General features: G+C 35.8%; 1 protein-coding gene across 1 annotated transcript in view; it reads right to left on the bottom strand.

The window, feature by feature from the left end:
* STX17 (syntaxin 17) overlaps positions 1–14,111 on the bottom strand; it is a 65,206-nt gene that overhangs the window by 22,299 nt on the left and 28,796 nt on the right. The window contains exon 4 of the mRNA XM_030294438.2: positions 540–765. Within this exon, the coding sequence (XP_030150298.1) occupies positions 540–765 (226 nt within the window). The remainder of the gene's footprint in view (positions 1–539; positions 766–14,111) is intronic.

Raw genomic sequence — 14,111 nt, 5'->3', positions numbered from 1 at the left:
ATTAACAATTATCAATTACATCCTTAAAAGAGATATAATGACAAGTTTTACCGGACTGTTTCTTAAAGTATCACCTCATAAAAGCTGATAGCATGACCCCCAATGCAGATTTTCTTTAATGTCATTAAACTCAGAAAACTGAGCTGGGAGATAGATCTACCATCCACTATGAAAGAAAGTCAGAACGCCAAAGAAAGAGGTGTGCCTGATCAGCCTACTCCTGCACCAGGAGATGGAAGGGGCATACTCTGCAATCCAGGATGACATTCTCCTTAGGAAATATTATAACATTTATTTTCATTATATAGACAAATAGGTACTTGAAGCCTCGAAGTTCCACTCTATACAGCACAGTCTTAAAATCTTTATCCTGCAAAACTTCTAGGGCATGCATTTCTAGGCACACTCAGGGTTCAACAATTCAGCAGACTGAAATAGAAGGTGATCCCTGGAGACTCACATATCTGCAACAGCTATACAAGATGGTGAACTTTAACTAAATGCATTACTATGATCAAAAATAAGACTTAGTACATTACCACCAACAGTCATGGATCTGGTCAAAGAAGGTTGTAATAAAGTTTCTTCATCATTAAATTGTTTCTTAAGTTCTTCTACAGATTCCAGATGGAGTTGAAGAAATTCTGCTGTTGCTGTTGATGCTTCTTCTTTAACAGGGTCTATCATTCTCTTCAGAAGTACTAGGTCATCCTTTCGGACTTTCAAACAAAGTTTCTCCATTTCTCGGATATTGGAACGGAGTTGCTACAAAAGAAAAAAAAATCATTAAAGCCACCATCTATTAATATGAAATATCTTTATTGTCAAAAGAAATCTGTGATAATGCTTGTAAATGGAAATAATACAAGTATTCTCTACGGCAGAAAGTATACCTTTTTTAAAATTTTTTGTATCTCTAGCCAAATTGAATTTCACGAGAACTCACATCCAGGTACTTTGAGTTTGTTTAGCATTCTTTTCCTTCATTAAATGTGATTGTTGTAAAGATAACACATGCTCTTCATAATAAATCAAACACTGTAGAACATATCTAGACAAACTTAATGATGCCCGCCTTCACTGATCCCACCACCTCTCTTTACCCAGTCTTTCCACACATTTCCCACTGCTCATGCAAACATTAACATATATAGCCTTTCTTTTCACACACAAAAAAAGGATTACACTGTGCATAATAATCCATAATTTGTTATTCCTTACCCCAATAATATAACAATACCACCATGGATATCCTTCCATGGGTGTACCATATTCCACAGTATAGATGGAAAATAATGTATTCAATGACTCCTCCAAGTGATCAATAGTCATTCATGTTGTTTCCAAAACAGAAGTCCTTGAATATAATCCTAATATACCATAACAGTATATATCACTATTATAGTATATTCTATTATACTATATTTTGTAGGAATGATTTCCTGGGTGCCTGGGTAGCTCAGTTGGTTAAGCATCCGACTTCGGCTCAGATCATGATCTCACAGTTCTTGAGTTTGAGTCCTGCTCTGGGCTCTGTGCTGACAGCTCAGAGCCTGGAGCCTGCTTCAGATTCTGTGTCTCCCTCTCTCTGCTCCTCCCCCACTTGTGCTCTGTCGCTGTCTCTCAAAAATAAATGTTAAAAAAATTAAAAAAAAAATGATTCCCAAAAGTGAGAGTACTTAAAGGATAATGTGCATTCTTATTTCAATAACTATTAGCAGTGTTTTCCTACCAGTAACAAATTATACTACCACCAAAGTATGAATGCCCATTTCCCTACATACTGCCAGTTGTACATGTTATCTCACTGTTGTTTTAATTCGCATTTCTGAGTGATGCCAGATTTTTATCCAATGATTTCCCTCTCTCTTTAAAACCATCTACTGACATAATCATGGGGCACCTGGGTGGCTCAGTCGGTTAAGCATCTGGCTGTTGATTTTGTCTCAGGTCATGAACTCACGGTTATGAGACTGAACCCCACATCTGGCTCTGTGCTGTGAGTGTGTGGAGCCTGCTTAAGATTCTCTCTCTCTCCCTATGACCCTCTCACATGCTCGCTCTCAAAAAAAAAAAAATCATCTACTGACATAATCATAAATTTTCCTCTAAGGTGCTGATATAATGAGCTACGGGCAGGTTTCATGGTATAGAGCCATCTTTATACTTCTGAGATAAACTCTTTCTAATCACATATATAATTTTTTTGATTCAATTTGCTAATAATTTATTTGGACTTTTAACATATCTGTTTGTGTGTGCATGCATGTGCACACATGAACGGTGTGTCTATATTATCTCTCTCAGACTTAAGGTCACTTTAACAAATTTAAGGTTGTGCTAGTTTCACAGAATGAACTGTGGAGCTTTCCATTTTTTCCAATGGTCTATACTCCTGAAAAACATAAAATCCAACTATTCTTTGACAATTAAATACAACTAACTTGCAAGAATGATCTGAGTATTATGCTTTTAAAAATTATAGATCTCTGTATTATATAATTTATAATATATATTAATATAACAATTTTCATATAACATTTTAAATTCTTCTCCCCTGTTGTACTTCCACAGATACTAATGCAAATTCTGTATAATAGGACAAAATGTACTAATTTCTTTAATTTCTCAAGTACTTACTCTGAGTGAAGTGTTACATTCCATATTACTACATTCCTTCCACATTATTACATTATAGGAAAATCAGAACAAAGATAACTTGTTTAGGATTTACTTAATTATCTAGCAGCAAAGTGCAGTTAAAACCGAGGTTTTTTAATGTGTTAGTTTCAGGTAAACAATACAGTGATTCAATATTTCCATATTACACCCAGCACTCATCACAACAACTGCACTCTTTAATCCCCATCACCTTTTTCACCCATCCTCCCAACCCACCTCCCCTCTGGTAACTATCAGTTTGTTCTCTATAGTTAATAGTCTGTTTCTTGGTTTCTCTTTCTCTCTTTTTCCTTTGACCATTTGTTTTGTTTCTTAAATTCCACATGAGTGAGATTATATGGTATTTGTCTTTCTCTAACTTATTTCACTCATCATTAATCTCTCTAACTCCATCCATGTTGCTGCAAATGACAAGATTTCATTCTTTTTTATGGGTGAATAATATTCCTCTGTGTGTGTGTGTGTGTATCACATCTTCTTTATTCATCTATCCATGGATACCTGGGTTGGTTCCATAATTTGGCTATTGTAAATAATACTGGTATAAACACAGAGGTAAATGTATCCCTTTGAAATAGTGGGTTTTTAAAATTTTTTTTCTAATGTTTGTTTATTTTTAGGAGAGAACAAGCATGAGTGGGGGAGGGGCAGAGAGAGGGAGGCAAAGGATCCAAAGTGGGCTCTGCACTGACAGAGAGCCCGATGTGGGACACAAACTCATGAACCATGAGATCGTGACCTGAGCCAAAGTTGGATGCTCGATGGACTGAGCCATCCAGGTGCCCCTGAATTTGCATTTTTGTATTTTGGGGTAAATACCCAGTTTGCATTCCCACCAACAGTGCACAAGGCTTCCCTTTCCTCTACATCCTCATCAACACTTGTTGTTTCTTGTGTTTTGATTTTAGTCATTCTGACAAGTATGAGGTGATATCTCACTGTTGTTTTGATTTCCATTTCCCTGAGGATGAGTGACATTCAGCATCTTTTCATGTGTCTGTTAGCCATCTGGAGATCTTCTTTAGACAAATGTCTGTTCATGTCTTCTGCCCATTTTTTAATTGGATCATTTGTTTTTTGGGGTGTTAAGTTGTATCAGTTCTTTATATTTTGGATATGTCATTTGCAAATACCTTCTTGTATTCAGTAGGTTGCCTTTTAGTTTTGATGACTGTTTCTTTTGCTGTGCAGAAGCTTTGTATTTTGATGTAGTCCCAACAGTTCATGTCTTTTATTTCCCTTGCCTCAGGAGACATATCTAGAAAAATGTTGCTCTGGCCAATGTCAGAAAAATTACTGCCTGTGCTCTCTTCTAGGATTCAATGAAAACCTCGGTATTCTTAAAAGTCCAGCAATCTTTCCATTAAACTATAACCACAATTCCTATCTATATGGTACCTTAATATAATCTAAACTATCCATTTTATTCTAGTAAAATGAAAAACAATTCTGAAGGGGCGCTGGGGTGGCTCAGTTGGTTGAGTGTCTGATTCTTGATTTCATCTTAGGTCACGATCCCGGGGTCATGGGATCCAGCCCTGTGTCAAGCTCCTCTCTGAATGTGGAACCTGCTTAAGAGTCTCTCTCTCTTCCTCCCTCCCTCCCTCCCTCCCTCCCTCCCTCCCTCTCACTCCCTCCCTCCCCCCCTTGCCCCTCTCCCCCCACTCATGCTCTTCCTCTCTAAAATAAATTAAATTTTTTAACAAGTTAAAAAAAGCAGGGGCACTTGGGTGGCTCAGTCGGTTAAGTATCTGACTTCAGCTCAGGTCATGATCTCGCAGTTCGTGGGTTCAAGCCCAGCGTTGGGCTATGTGCTAACAGCTCAGAGCCTGGAGCCTGGTTCCAATTCTTGTCTCCCTTTCTCTCTGCCCCCCTCTCACTCCAGCTCTGTCTCTCTCTCAAAAATAAATAAACGTTAAAAAAATTTTTTTAATTCAAAAAAAATCCGGAAAAAATAGTTTAGCTGCAACCTAATGTATCTTGTAAGATTTTCTGGGTGAATCAAAAAGTTGTGTCTCTATCCTGTCATGATTCTATACTTCCTTTAACTTTATGTCACTCTTACCATCCCAATGTGAACTGCAAAACCTAAGGATAACTGAACTATAAATTAAAAATATGTGACCTGCAATCATTAACATGGAGAAATCATAGAACATACAGGCCTATGTTATCATCTAGTACAACTTTATGATTTTACAAGAGAGAAACTGGACTCCAGATGAGCACAGTGGCAGAATTAGGTCTAGAGCAAGTCCTGGAGCAATATTATTGCTAACACACCACCATCTCTTGGCAATACAATTCTTTTTTTTTTTTTTTTTTTTTTTTTTTTTTAATTTTAGAGAGAGAGCACAAGCAGGGGAGAGGGGCAGAAAGAGGGAGAGAGAATCTTAAGCAGGCTCCACACTAAGCACAGAGCCCAATGCAGGGCTCGATCCCACAACCCTGGGGATCATGACCCGAGCCAAAATCAAGAATGGTATGTGCAACCCACTGAGCCACCCAGACAACAACGGCTGTACAATTCTCTTCTGAACTACAGTTGTAAAGCTTGGTTACATACTTGCCACATAGTCCATAAAAATATTTTAGGCAATATTATCTTGGAGAAGCATTAAAAAGTTTCTGCAGCTAATGACTATTTGCCTATGACATAGTCTTACTCTCTTACAGAATTTGTGCATCTGTTTATGCCCCAGTCAAATTATAGTGTCCAGAATTCTATTACTATGGGTGGAGGAGAAAATGTTAAGAGAAAGAAAGAAAATATCCATTGAACTATATTTCTGATACTATACTAACAAAAAACACAATGGCTGAATTTTTATCAACACTTACTATAAGTTGTCTGTTGTACTAAGTATTTACCTTCTTCATCTTGTTTTACCTTCACAACTTACTTTTGAAACAGGTATTACTATCATTCTCATTTTAAAGAAGAGGAAATTAAAGCAAGAAAAAATTTTTGAAAGCTCAGGATTACACTTCTAATAAAAAGTACAGCCAGGAATCAAATCCAGGCTGCAGAGCATGTGTTCTCAACAACTTTTCTACATAGCTATAATATCCAACAGAAATATAATGCAAACCACAAATGTAAGCCATATATGTAATTTAAAATTTTCTGACAGTCACATTAAAAAGTAAAAAGAAACAGTTGAAGTTAATTTTAATGTTTGTATTTAACTCAATATATCCAAAATATTATCAACATGTAATCAATATAAAAATTATTAATGAAATATTTTACATTTACAGCACGTCTCAATTCAAACTAGCCACATTTTAAGTGCCCAACAATTACATGTGGCTAGGAGCTAACATATTGGACAATATAGCTATAGAGTCTCTCCAAAATCAAATAAAAGTAACAGGATGGCAAAACCATATGTGAAAAATATAATATGGGTCTTTCTGCTTCTGGGTATAGCAAACTAGATAATTCAAAGTAACCCTCCCACCAATGACTAGTTAAAAAGCTGAAAAACACTGGGGCGCCTGGGTGGCGCAGTCGGTTAAGCGTCCGACTTCAGCCAGGTCACGATCTCGCGGTCCGCGAGTTCGAGCCCCGCGTCAGGCTCCGGGCTGATGGCTCGGAGCCTGGAGCCTGTTTCCGATTCTGTGTCTCCCTCTCACTCTGCCCCTCCCCCGTTCATGCTCTGTCTCTCTCTGTCCCAAAAATAAATAAACATTGAAAAAAAAAAATTAAAAAAAAAAAAAAGCTGAAAAACACAAACAAAATTCAAAGGCATCAAAAAGCAAAGAAGACAGTAAGAAATGTACAGGTCTAGAATTAGACAAAAGTGGAAATCCAGAGAGGTGAGTCCTAAACTCAAGGCCACATTTGCTTGGGGGTACTTGCTTACCAGAGTGTTTGACAGGCTCACAAATTTCTTTTTTTTTTTTTTTAATTTTATTTTTTATTTTTTAAAATTTACATCCAAATTAGTTAGCATATAGTGCAACAATGATTTCAGGAGTAGATTCCTTAGTGTCCCTTACCCCATCCCCCTTCCCACAACCCCTCCAGTAACCCTCAGTTTGTTCTCCATATTTATGAGTCTCTTCTGTTTTGTCCCCCTCCCTGGTTTTATATTAGTTTTGTTTCCTTCCCTTATGTTCATCTGTTTTCTCTCTTAAAGTCCTCATATGAGTGAAGTCATAGGATTTCTGTCTTTCTCTGACTAATTTCACTTAGCAAATACCCTCTAGTTCCATCCACGTAGTTGCACGTGGCAAGATTTCATTCTTTTTGATTGCCAAGTAATACTCCATTGCATATATACACCACATCTTCTTTATCCATTCATCCATTGATGGACATTTGGGCTCTTTCCATACTTTGGCTATTGTTGATAGTGCTATAAATATAGGGGTGCATGTGTCCCTTTGAAACAGCACACCTGTATCCCGTGGATAAATGCCTAGTAGTGCAATTGCTGGGTCGTAGGGTAGTTCTATTTTTAGTTTTTTGAGGAGCCTCCATACCGTTTTCCAGAGTGGCTGCACCAACTTGCATTCCCATCACAAATTTCTGAGTAAAATACTCAGTGCTGGGGCCTGCTAAGTATAAGCACTATGGTGCTTTGAGCTGGGATCTGAAAGAGCTGTACCCTGAGAGTACAGGTGATCCTAAAATCAATCAGCCCTCAGGTGAGCTACAGTTTGGCTTCCAGTCTTTTGGGTAGTGTATAAAAACTTCAATGCCTGAAACCATATACAGACAAGCATGGAAAATTAGTACCCTACTCTCACTCTCAAAATAAACTTTAAGAAATAAACTTTAAGAAAAAAATAAACTTTTTATTTAAGTAAAAATAAATAAATAAATAAATAAATAAATAAATAAATAAAAGTGTGGGTAAATCTAGATGACCAGTAACTATTCTAAAACAGTAATAATCATAATGGTAATAATAGTAACTTGAGGATTTTAAATATATGTATAAAATTAAAATATATAAAAATAGCATTTAATTTGGGGGTCACACAAACAACTAAAATATTCCAAGGTACCTATATAATCTATATTGTTTATGGATGTTGTTGTAATTTCCAGTAAAAGAGTATATAATTCCAAAACCAACAAGAACAGCTGGATCAATAAAAAATACAAGAAAGTGAAAATGGAGATGAAAAAGAATACAAAATACATGGGAGAAGTAGAAAGCAAACAAGAGAGTATAAGTTTTAAACCTAAATACATCAATAATTACATAAAACATAAATGGAATAAATGTTCCAGTTAAAAGATGAAAATTTTCAGACTGGAAAATATATTTAAATACATCTAAAACACATAGGCAGTTCAAAGTAAAAGGATAAAAAAATAAACCCTGTACAGCTGAACAACCTTGAACAATATAGGTTTGAATCTATAGATTCAATAAATTAGAATAAATTTGAAAAAGATTTTTTGTTTTGGTGGAGCTTGACAAGCGGATTCTCAAATGTATGTGGAATTGCAAGGGAGCCTGGGTGGCTCAGTCAGTTGAGCATCCAACTCCTGACTTCAGCTTAGGTCATGATCTTGTGGTTCATGAGATCCAGCCCCACACAAGGCTCTGCATTGACAGCATGGAGCCTGCTTGGGATTCTTTCTCCCCACCCCCCCACTCCCCTGCTTTCCCCCAGCTCGCGGGCGCACACACACTGTTTCTCAAAATAAATAAACTTTTAAAAGAATGTATATGAAATTGTATACACACGGCTGAGACTAGCCTTGAAGAAGGTAGGAGAACTTCCTCTATTATATACTGACTGATTATAAAGCCACAGTAACTAAGACAGTGTGCTATTAGTTCAAGAATAGAGACAAATACACCAATGAAACAGACAGCCAAGAAGCAACCCAAACACATATGCACTGAATTCATAACAAAGGCTCCACCGCAGGGAAGCATGATCTTTCCAAAACTCAGTGCTTGGTCATTTGGGTATGCCTGTGGGAAAAAGATAAAACTGGACACACCATACACACTTCACACCATACACAATAATCAACCAAATGGACTGCAGACCTAAATGTGAAAGGCAAAACAATAGAATATCTTTATGATATTAGGGTAGGAAATACTTCTTAAATGTGGCATAAGAAAGCAACAAGAAAAAAATTGATAACCTTGACTATATTAAATTAAATGAACTTCTAAGTCATTGAAGAACACAACTAAGACAATGAAAAGGTTAACCACTGAGTGAAAGAAGATAATTGCAACAAATATATTGATAAAGTGGTCACAGGCAGAATAAAGAGCTCTTATAGAGAGTAAGAAAAAGACAAAAAACCCATAGAAATGTGGGCAAGAACCCAAAATGGGCACTTCTCATAAACAATAAGTTACTCAATCTCATTTATAGTCAGGTAAATGTAAATTAAACCATAATTAACTACCCACTAGAAAGCTAAAATTAAACTCTAACTTTACTGAATAGTGGTGAGGATGTGTAGACCACAGGAACTCACATTCATTGCTGGAAGGAGTGTAAAATTAGTACAACTATTTTGGAAAATAGTTTGGTACTATACTACAGTGAAAATAAGGATGCCCAATGTCCTAAAAATATACTCAACAGAAATGTATGCACATGTGTATCAGTAAAAATATACAAGAATGCTAATCACATTTGTAATAGAAACTGAAAACCCAAATGACCATCAACATATCATAGTATATATTTACCATACACTATGGTAAACTCATACAATGGACTACACACAATAATCAAAATGACTGAATACTGCTATAGGCAAGAACACAGATAAGTCTCAAGCTAGACACAAAAGACATATTCTGTTTAATTCAATTTATATAATGTTCAAGAATAGACTAAATTAATTTGTAACTTAATGATACATTCTGGTGGTAAAATTATACAGAGAGACTAAGAAACAGTTACCATATAAATCAAGATAGTAATTACTTTTGGTGGGAGAAAGGTGATTGTTATAGGGAAGAGACTATGAGGGGTTTCTAGGATGCTGGCAATTTTCTATTTTTGATCTGAGTAGTAGTTACTTGAGTGTTCCCAGTATAACAATTTGTTTAGGTGTATATTTATGTTGTATGCATGGCACACATGTTATATTTCACAGTAAAAAGTTTTAGTAACATTTTTAGAAAAGCACATTATATTAACCTGATGGTCAATTAAGTTAAGGATAGAAACAAGTCAAGTTTGAAAGCATTTGGGTAGGGGTAAAAATGAGTATCAATCTCACTGTGGAAGTATATTGCCAACCATCTTCCTGGATAAAAGATAAATTCATTCATTTGACTAGATTGTGATTTACCTAATTTCTTTACCATTGTATCCTCAAGGCTATATGTGATCCCTCATATACGCTTTGATTCAATAAACAGAGTAAATGAATGAATTCTTTCTTAATATTTTCCACAAAGGGCAAAGCAGTAGTCCAACAACAACAGAGATCTCCAACTATCAAGAATGTAACTAAATTAGTTCCCTAGGAATGCATAATATAAGTCACTAAGCATATGAAACGTATCATCTTTCATTAGCTGGAAGAAATAATGAACGGAACCACTTTTTTGGAATTAATTCTGACATACAAGGATAAAATAGTGAAATGGGAATGAAACGCATGAGAAAAAGCAACCATGCCATCTTGGAGCTCTTAATAGTTAAAAAAGAATAATGGAAACACTGATACTTTAGGGAACTGAATCAAGTTTTTCTGGAGAAAATAGTTGTGTGATGCCACAGAAATTATATTGTGATAGGAAGATCTTTTTTTAAAGAGAGAGTTTCTAAAAGGTGATACCCTGACACTAGAAACAAGCTAATCTGGGGGCGCCTGGGTGGCGCAGTCGGTTAAGCGTCCGACTTCAGCCAGGTCACGATCTCGCGGTCCCTGAGTTCGAGCCCCGCGTCAGGCTCTGGGCTGATGGCTCAGAGCCTGGAGCCTGTTTCCGATTCTGTGTCTCCCTCTCTATCTGCCCCTCCCCCGTTCATGCTCTGTCTGTCTCAAAAATAAATAAACGTTAAAAAAAAAAAAAAAAAAGAAACAAGCTAATCTGATAAGAAAGAAAAGAGGTATCTGAAGAATCCAATATGGTTGTATATGGTGTGCTATGGTAAGTTCAGAATTTTAAGAGACCTGTTTTTAAAAAAAAAGAAAAAGAAAGGCATGTGAACAAGGATGAATACAAAAGAGTGATCTGAAACAAGGAGAATCATGTAAGTAAAGTAGGAGCCCAGAATGAGCGGAGGCTGATGAAAAATGTTAAGAACAATAAAAAGGATTTAAAAAATACATGTAGAGCAAGAACAAGAAAGGAGGATTAGGTCTACCGCTTAGGGCAGATGGTATAATGTTAACAGATGATGCAGAAAAAGCAGAGCTACCAAACTCCTATTTTGCTTTTGATTCTCTATTAAGAAGATATATTCAAAATTGAAAGGGGCATAAGAAACATGCTCAAAGGAAACTTGAAACATCTTACTATAAGAATCTAGACAGGCTTCATGAAGGAAGTGAGATTTGAGTTTACCCTAAAGAACACTAGGAAAACAGAACATACTAAATAGACTAGACTGGGGAAAGACAGAGGTGGAGGACAAGGATAGAAGTCTTCTAAATACCACACTTCATCAATTTTAAGACACAATATCTTTCCCACATTCCAACATCTCTGAAATTGGAATGCACCTTAAAATAGATTCAAAAAAGCACAATGTGCCATTCTCTGGCAGCACTTTTTCTTTCTTGGAGGTACACAAAACAATGGTGTGTCTTACAACAGATGGTACCTTAGATTTAATTTCCTCCTTCGGGTTCTATAGGACCTATGCTAATCAGAGTAGAGGTCAAAAATCCTAAATCCTGATTATTAAGCTCATAAATATTTCAAGGCAAAACTAAAATTTAAATTCAATTGAAGCTCAAAATAATCTGCAATAATTTACCTTCTAATAGCATTCATTTTGGAATCTACTGTATCCTCTTTTCCATTCCCTACCAGGCCTTGACTCTCTTTAATCTTTTCTTCTCTAAGTTCTGTCTACTATCCTCACTTCCCTTTCTTCCCCCCATCCCCTCTTTTCTATTGCTTCTCCCTTTCAAAATCTCTTAAAAATTTAAAAAGTACATAGCTCAACTGTTCCATATTTCTGACAGTAAAATTATGAAAGTCAAGTTTTACTCCTAGAAGTTCCATGGCTGATTTTATTTATTTATTTATTTATTTATTTATTTATTTATTTATTTTCATCACCTATAGAACTAGCATAGACTCTCTGTAGAGCAGTATCTTTCTAAATGTGGTCTGAAATCTACTATCTCAGAATCTCTAAAGTGAGTCCCAGAAATCTGTGTTCTCAACAAGTTCTGTATCACCACTGCTATGGAGACTAGGCTGATCAAGTTTCTTCTACAGAATCCAAGTTAATGTTCTTCAGTGAATTATTACAGTAGTAATAATTTCCAACTTCTTAACTTAATTCCAAAATTTGATCACAAAATCTTTCTTAATGCTAATGTTTTCTTATCCCACAGAAGAAAACTAGTAAACTTATTCCACTTGAAGTTTCAAACATAATAATAGACTTCTGCTTCTGCAGAGTGTATAGAACAGAGCACTGAAGTACTAGAGAGAGCTGCATAGAAAGAGAATCCTGAACATATGCAGGGGTACAATCCTCAAGTATGTAGCAGAGAAATGATCAGAACATGTATGTGGGAAAACTACTTGAGGCTAGGGGAAAAAAATCATCCAAAAAGATTAGAGGGAACAGTGCCTAGTACTCAAAGCTTTAAACAGTGTCTGTTCCCACCAGCTAAACTGGAAAAACTCTGAATTCCCTAGGCAGTGGGTAGAGCACTCAGAAAGGTTTTACTGCAATAGTGGGGAAATAATTAGCCCTAGACTGAGCACTGTTCCAATGAAGCCTAATAAATCATAAAAGTTAGACCCAAAAGAATCAAACTGTTTCCAAGTATTTTAACTGTATTCCAGAACAAAGCTCAGTAAGATTTATAGGAACATAAAAATATCTAGCACTCAAAAAAAAAAAAAAAAAATCTAGCACTCCGCCAAGTAAAGACCTCCCAATCAAATATCACCAGACACACAAAGAAATAGGAAAATATGACCCAAAATGAGGAGAATAATCACTTGATTGAAACTGACCCAGAATTGACATAGATATTAGAATTAGCAGAGAAGGATATTAAAAGTTATTATAACTGTATTTAATATGTTTAAAAAGTTAAGGAGAGACATGAAAAATATAAAGAGAGACCCAAACCAGGGTGCCTGTCTGGCTCAGTTGGTAGAACATGTGACTCTTGATCTCAGGGTCATGAATTCAAGCCCCATGTAGGGTGTGGAGCCTACTTAAAAAAAAAAAAAGGAAGGAAGGAAGGAAGGAAGGAAGGAAGGAAGGAAGGAAGGAAGGAAGGAAGAAGGGGGTTAGGAAGGAACCCAAATCAAAGTTCTAGAGTTGAAAACTACAATGTGTGTGATGAAAAATGCACTGAATGTATTAACAGCAGATTGGACACCGCTGCTGCTCAGACTAGTAAACACGAAGCATGAAGGCACAGAAATAAAACTATCCAAAATGAAACACAAAGAGAAAGAGGAATCCAAAAAATTGTAAGATAACTTCAAGAAGCCTAACATACGTGTAATTGGAGTCTCTGAAGAAGAGAGATGGGAGGGGACAGAAAACATATGAAGAAATATGGCCCCAAATTTTTCAAATTGGATGCAAACTATAAACCTAGAGATCCAAGACACTCTACAAATTGAGAGCACAAGAAATGTGAAGAAAATGTCACACAAGCTCATCATGATCAAAGTATTCAGAGCCACTGATAAAGGGAAAATTGTAAAAGCAGCCAGAGAATAAAGACATACTACATACTGAGAACAAAAATAAGAATGAAACAGATTTCTTATTGCAAAAAAATGGAAGTGAAAAAAAGTTGAAAACACCTCTAAGGTACTGAAAGAAAAAAGTTAGTATAGAATCTTATATACAGCAAAATTCCTTTTAAAAACAAAGGCCAAATAAAGGCTTTTTATATATACAAAAGCAGAATTCTTCATCACCAGCAGAACTGTGCTCCAAAAAATGTTAAAGGAAATCTTTTAGGCAAAAGGAAAATTATACCAGATGGAAATATGGTTATATAAAAATGCATTAAGCACACCAGAAATAGAAATGCCATTATATAAGTTTTTTTCCCCTTAATATCTAAATCACTTGAAAAAGATAATTGAAAGTTTACATTATGGAGTATATAACATATATATAAGTAAACATACAACAACAATTATATAAAGACTGGAGGGGAGAAATAAAGGTATATTTAAGTTTCTTAAACGTGAAATAGTATAATATCACTTAAAGATAAACTGTACTCACCAAACTCCACACCCGAAAAACAAATAACC

The sequence above is a fragment of the Lynx canadensis genome, chromosome D4 (genome assembly GCF_007474595.2).
Source record: "Lynx canadensis isolate LIC74 chromosome D4, mLynCan4.pri.v2, whole genome shotgun sequence".
NCBI classification, from domain to species: domain Eukaryota; kingdom Metazoa; phylum Chordata; class Mammalia; order Carnivora; family Felidae; genus Lynx; species Lynx canadensis.
Note: the sequence above shows the minus strand (reverse complement) of the source record. Positions and strands in the feature narration are given on the sequence as shown.